The 6204-nt window shown below is 39.4% G+C and overlaps 1 protein-coding gene across 1 annotated transcript; it reads right to left on the bottom strand.

The window, feature by feature from the left end:
* Window positions 1-2840: 2840 nt before the first annotated feature.
* Window positions 2841-5656, bottom strand: LOC140872866 (uncharacterized). Its single transcript, XM_073275785.1, has 4 exons — window positions 5566-5656; window positions 3864-3979; window positions 3186-3251; window positions 2841-3062 (listed from the first exon to the last, which is right to left on the bottom strand). Exons 1-4 carry the CDS (start codon window positions 5654-5656, stop codon window positions 2841-2843), a joined length of 495 nt encoding a protein of 164 aa, XP_073131886.1.
* Window positions 5657-6204: the final 548 nt, after the last annotated feature.

The following is a 6204-nucleotide window of genomic DNA, read 5'->3' as shown; positions in this document are numbered from 1 at the left end:
CGAGCGAGAGGGATTTTGATAGATCAAGATCCCTATTTATACCCTTGGATGTTAACGGTCGTAAATTCAAATTTCATCTTCAGGTAGAATTTCGAATTTATTCCCGTTGCATTTGTCATTTTCAAGAAAATATTCAGAAGCCGAAATTTCCCTTTGCATCGTGGCACTATCTTCTGCAGAATGTGTCAGCGTACGAAATGTTTTATCCAAAATAGGTACGATGGTAAACTGATGGAGTTAATTTAGTGAGGCTAAACTAATGGAGTCAGTTTAGCGTCTCGGGCTAGTTGACTTGTCCTCTGTAGTTGAAGTGCCAAGAGAGGCAGTTTAGTGCGAGGCAGTTTAGCGCTTCGGTTTAGTTTCCACACATCGATCGACTTAGTTCCTTTAGTTTTAGTTTCCGCTAGATCAGTTTATTCTTCTGTTAGATTAGTTGAACTTCATAATATAGTTGTAAACACCAAAACTTAATTTTTCAACAATATTCAATCTCAATAATTTAACTTTCTTGATAATTTGGTAATTTTGTTAATTATTTTCTCTTTATTCAATCACATTTGATTTTTAAGACATTTGCGATTTTTCTTTTTGTTTTCATTTTAGGAAGAACACAAAACAATATGAAAAATTGTGAGTTTATGATAAAATTTCATGTTACATTTTTATTTATTTGTTCTAAATTTTATTTTATATGAATTACTAAATCACCAATGAATGATATTCTTTTATACACATTTTTGAATAAATTTGTAAAATCAAATATGGAAATAACATATTTATAAATGTAGCGACCCTACCCAGATCCACTACCTGATCAGAGTTAAGAGCATAACTAAACATGCATTAAATAAATCGCTGCGGAAGACTTAAATAAAAACAGACCGGTAGAATACAACCGGTTAAACAAATTCGATTTATACAACCAAATCGAATAAATAGCCTAAAGGCAAAACCTACAGCTAATCTTGCTGAGAACCGCCTGGACCGTCCAGCCTCAAACCTGCCCCGCCACAAGGTACACCACAATACCCAAACACAGGGGGCGTGAGCGACAATGCTCAATACGAAAGCAATGATATATGTACAAATATGCGCACACAAATGATTTAAAATCTCAGGTAAAACACTTGCTCAGGGCGCCAGGAATGTACAGTACCGGCCAGAGAGATACTCCGTGTGGTACTCGTATATGTCCTATATCAGGGCTGAGCCAACCCCATCCTGACCCGAATCCAAAATAGGATACAAGTCCCATATGGAAACTGTCATACCTGACTCGAGTCCAACATGAGATCACTGTTCCCTATGGAAACTGTCAATGACTCACATCTCTCCGGATGCAGTCACACGTAAAATCATGCATGTGCTAAGGTGGTAAAACATGATAAAACATATAAAACATATAGCACATGCTCATGCAACATACATGCAAATATATCATGCCGGCTATCTCGGTCAATACTTACGTACCTCTAACACTGCAGACAAAGCCTAGCACCGTTGGTCTACACTCCTCGTACGTAATCATGACCAATTATTCAATTTTTCTTGTGATGTGCTAAGATTGACAAAAACATGGCAACTTTTTCTTCGACCCTAACGTATTTAGAATCTCTCACGCCTCCGACATGAGTGAGCAAGTAACATAATTGTGCAAATGATTTTCGATCCATCCTCAAATTAACTATACATTGGACATCTCCCATTTCAATAACCCTATGCAAGTGGTTAATTTGTGCACTCATTCTTTGTGTCATGGCATACGAAGCTCTTGTTCTAAAATATGGGCACCGTCGCCGGCCAAGTAATCTTGTGCGATGTCGTATCAAAAGAGTTACCAGAATTAACGTACGAATCAACATTTGGTGAAGCACCATAAAGATTATAATATTACGACGCCTAATCTCCATCTTGTAAAGTTTATTAAACATTATAAAGAAAGTTAGCATAAATACAATAATTCAAAAAACAACTTACTCTCTCAAATATTTCTTTAAAAGACAGTACAGTTAAGAAGCCTAAACATTATAAATAAATTTAACATCACAGAGCAATGAATTTCTCAATGAATCGACGACACGAACATCACAGAGCAATGAATTTCTCAAATCGCATCTACATGATATAATGTTATTTCTTTATGTCGTAGTCCTTCAAATAAAATACCACCTATTTCGGACATAAAAAATACACCTGCAAAACTTCGAACATAGACAGAAATAAATTTGGAATTTTAGCATTTAAAATTTAAAATTTCAGAAGCAGACGACACGATTAAAACGGAAAAGATGCCAGATAACAGTTAAATCAAACATAAACAAATTCATATTTCAATCGGACATGAAATTGAGTAAGGAACACAAACAAAACTTATCTCTTCCGTTTCGATTACCTTAAACACCAGCTTAAACAACAACGTTGCCTCGTATTGTTGATGGCTCGCGATTCATTGTCGTACGAGCTTCACATGTTCATCGACGCCGCGCAACACAAGAGGAGAATGACAACAGAGTTAGGTTTACACACATCAAAATGTTGATTTTATTATTTATAGTGAAGGGGTAGTTTTGTAACTTACCAAGATAATCCATGAGGACAAAATTAATCAACGGCGGAGTAGGTGGATGGGTTGTCAAAGTGGTACAGTAATATTCAATCAATCCGGATACTTATCTAAGCTCAATAATTGTATCAAACATGGGCTTGCTAAACAATCCAAATATAATCCAGTGTATCAAACGGGGCCTAACTATATAAGTTAGATATAGCTAGATTGACATTAGGTAAATAAATACCATGGTCATCGAAAATCATCCGGATAAATGTGTTCCAACAGAAAATCATAAGCGATGCAAAAGTTGAGTGAGGAAGATGAAAACATTTGTACCCATCCCCCAACCCCCCACCCTCAACACACACTTCCTACCTGTTTTTAACTTATCATGTAAGCTAAAATAAGTCATTGGTTCCATTCCACCGCAGATATAGAAAGGTAAGCATTGTCTCGACTTACCATTTAGCCCAGCAGTTAAAAGAATAGCCGGATAATTTTGTGCTTTGACCTGTAAAAGTAAGACACCTTTGAGCCTACAAGCATTGCAACATCTTTTTATTTTTGACAAATCGTATGGAACCTATTTCCTTTATCAGCATGGAACATAAAAAAAGAATGATACGAAACTCACATTGTCTACTGGGGAATAAGACTTCATATAGAAGTAAAACTCTTCTTTGCGAGGATCTCCCCATTCCTGTGGTAACAAAAAAAACAAGCAAAAGAGTAGGTACACTTTATTTGCAATGCATATCTGTACTTGTGAAACCATAATATCTTGCTAGATTCTAGAATGTTCTAATATTCTAGTAGCATGTTGAGATGAACTTTATGATGCATAAGTAATTATTATTGTTTGGAGACAGAGAAGAAATGCATAGACAAGAAAAAATTATTTTATAATACAAAAACATGGCTTTCCCAAATGAAATGTAAATTTAATCAATTCTCACTCCAAAAAAAATCATGAATTATCAAAATAAGAACTTATTGTTCAGGAAGGTTGGCCTTATTTTCTCTAAATACAAAATATTCAAGAGGAAAATCCACAAGGGAGTCCAGAAAAACAGTCACACAAACACGAGTGAGATATGATAACAACGGGGTAAACTGCAATGGGGGGGCACTGTGATGTATTCCATTAAATTCTTTTGTTAGTGATTTTTAAGAGGGGCATACAGAAAATATATTTGTTTTCTTTTTTACTTGTGGATTTAATCCTTCACGAGATTAAACTCAGAGAACTTGTAGAGAGGGACACCAATACTCAGAATAGTTGGATCAAGCATCGTGGTCCAACAAAAGGTACTCCAGCAACAGCATCCTTAAACAGGTCAGGTCTCATGTTAAGAACAGCACCAACTAGCAAACCCCCGGCACTTCTTCCATGAATGCAAATCTTTTCCACAGAAGAATACTTCTTTGCTATCAAATATTCAGCACAAGCAATAAAATCTGTGAAGGTATTTTTTTTTCTTCAGCTGTTTACCATTTTCATACCATGGTCTGCCCATTTCACCACCTCCACGGATGTGGGCAACAGCAAAAATGAAACCCCTGTCTAACAAAGACAGCCTTGGTTCCTTGAAGTATGGATCAATACATACCTATTCAAACTAGTATCCGTAAGAATAAAATCATGACAATGCAACTAGAAGGTTTTCATGAATAGACTTTCTTCGATCTGTTATCCTATTCCCCGGAGATAGCTGATAGTTCTGATATGAAGTACAACAAGTTCCTTCAGGGCCTTAACCCTGAGATCCATGACCGTGTGGAGGTCGGTGATGACATGTCCTACGAGGGTTTGGTAAGCCATTGTCACCAGGCGGAGGACAGCATTCGACGGAACAGGTCTTTCTCTCAGTCAAGACCTGCGAGTTCTTTGGCCCCCCGTGCCCAGTCTTTCAAGAAGTATGGATCTTCTTCTTCCTTTGGTTATGGTGGTGTTGTCCATTTTGGGAAGAAGGACAAGTGTGATCACTGTGGGAAGAACCATCCGTCCGACAAGTGCCGTAGAGCTTCCGGAGCCTGTTTCCATTGTGGCGAGGTGGGTCATATCCGCAGGGATTGTCCACTATCTGGGGGAGGTGGTTCTGGTTCTAGTTCAGGATCTGGTTCTTAGGCCTCCGTTCAGCAGAGTATGAAGGGACAACCTGCTAGGAGTTCTCATCTGAAGCCGCGGGCTTCTGGCCAGGTGTTTGCCTAGAGGCACGACCAGGCAGTGGAGGAGAATGAGATAGTCATCGCAGGTACTTTTCTGCTTTATGGTATACCTGCTCTTGTACTTATTGAGACTGGTGCATCTCATTTCTTCATTTCTGCACGTTTTGTTAAGAGGCATAAGTTACCATGCATTGCACTAGACGTAGTGATGTCTATTTCTACTCCGACTGGCCAATCTGCTTTGGCTAAGCATCTAGTGATGGGTTGCCCTTTAGAGTTTGAGGGGAACATTCTGTTAGCGAATCTCATGGTCCTTTCGATGGATGACTTCGATTGCATTCTGGGGATAGACATGCTGACCACCTACTTAGCTTCAGTGGATTGCTATCAGAGATTAGTACATTTTCATCTGGAGGGGAGTGATAGCTGGTTTTTCTATGGTGAGGGAGAGCGACCCCCGATGCCTTTGGTGTCTGCTTTGAGAACCTATCGAGCTCTGGAGTCTGGTGGGGAAGGCTACCTTATCTATGCAGTTGATTTGTCTGCTTAGAGCATTGGGTTAGAGAGCATGTTTCTCACTTGCGGCTGGAACTACAGACTCTTCGGGATGAGCAGTTGTACGCCAATTTGAGCAAGTATGAGTTCTGGATGGATCGAGTGGTCTTTCTTGGCCATATCATATCCAAGGAGGGAATTTTTGTTGATCCGAGCAAGATTGAGGTTGTGCTTACTTGGTCACGCCCAACGACGGTTGCTGAGATCCGTAGTTTTCTGGGTCTAGCAGGTTATTATCGTTGCTTTATCTTGAAATTCTCTCAGTTAGCTCGACCATTGACGCAGCTTACCCGTAAGGGTGTGGATTTCAAGTGTCCTCCGAGTCTGAGGAGAATTTTTGCGAACTTCGACGGCGATTAAATTCTGCGCCTGTGTTGGCATTACCGTTAGGATCTGGAGGGTATGTGGTTTACACGGATGCTTCTCTTTAGGGGTTAGGTTGTGTCCTGACTCAGAATGGGCATGTGATTGCATACGATTCTAGACAGTTAAAGTTGCACGAGGACAACTATATAGTCCATGATTTGGAGTTGGCAGCCATTGTGTTCGCTTTGAAGATCTGACGTCATTATCTATATGGCGAGAAATTTGAGATCTTCATCGACCATAAGAGTCTCAAATATTTGTTCACTCAGGCGGAGTTTAACATGAGGCAGAGACGTTGGATGGATTTGCTTAAGGATTTTGATTGCGAGATCAAGTACCATCCGGGAGCTGCTAATCTCACAGCTGATGACTTGAGTCACAAGGTGCGACTATCTGCACTTCAAACTTGTTTGATGTCTAGTGCGATCAGTGACTGTTGTTCTTCAGGATATACCTTAAAGCACAAAAAAGGTATGCAGAGTATCCAGATTTTTGCGATACTATCTGAGCCATCTTTGTATTCGAGGATTCGGGATGCTCAGATGTCTGATTCGAAAACCCAG

This window comes from Henckelia pumila, chromosome 1, assembly GCF_033568475.1.
Source record: "Henckelia pumila isolate YLH828 chromosome 1, ASM3356847v2, whole genome shotgun sequence".
In the NCBI taxonomy this organism is placed as follows: Eukaryota; Viridiplantae; Streptophyta; class Magnoliopsida; order Lamiales; family Gesneriaceae; genus Henckelia; species Henckelia pumila.
The sequence above is the reverse complement of the archived record's forward strand: the minus strand, read 5'-3'. Positions and strand labels throughout refer to the sequence as shown.

Coding starts and splice junctions, on each gene's coding strand:
- LOC140872866 (XM_073275785.1), bottom strand. CDS start 5,656: ATGCCAACACAGGCGCAGAATTTAATCGCCGTCGAAGTTCGCAAAAAT. Junction 3,980..5,565: donor TGAAATCCACACCCTTACGG/GTAAGCTGCGTC, acceptor AATATTTGATAG/CAAAGAAGTATTCTTCTGTG. Junction 3,063..3,185: donor CTTATTCCCCAGTAGACAAT/GTGAGTTTCGTA, acceptor TTACTTTTACAG/GTCAAAGCACAAAATTATCC.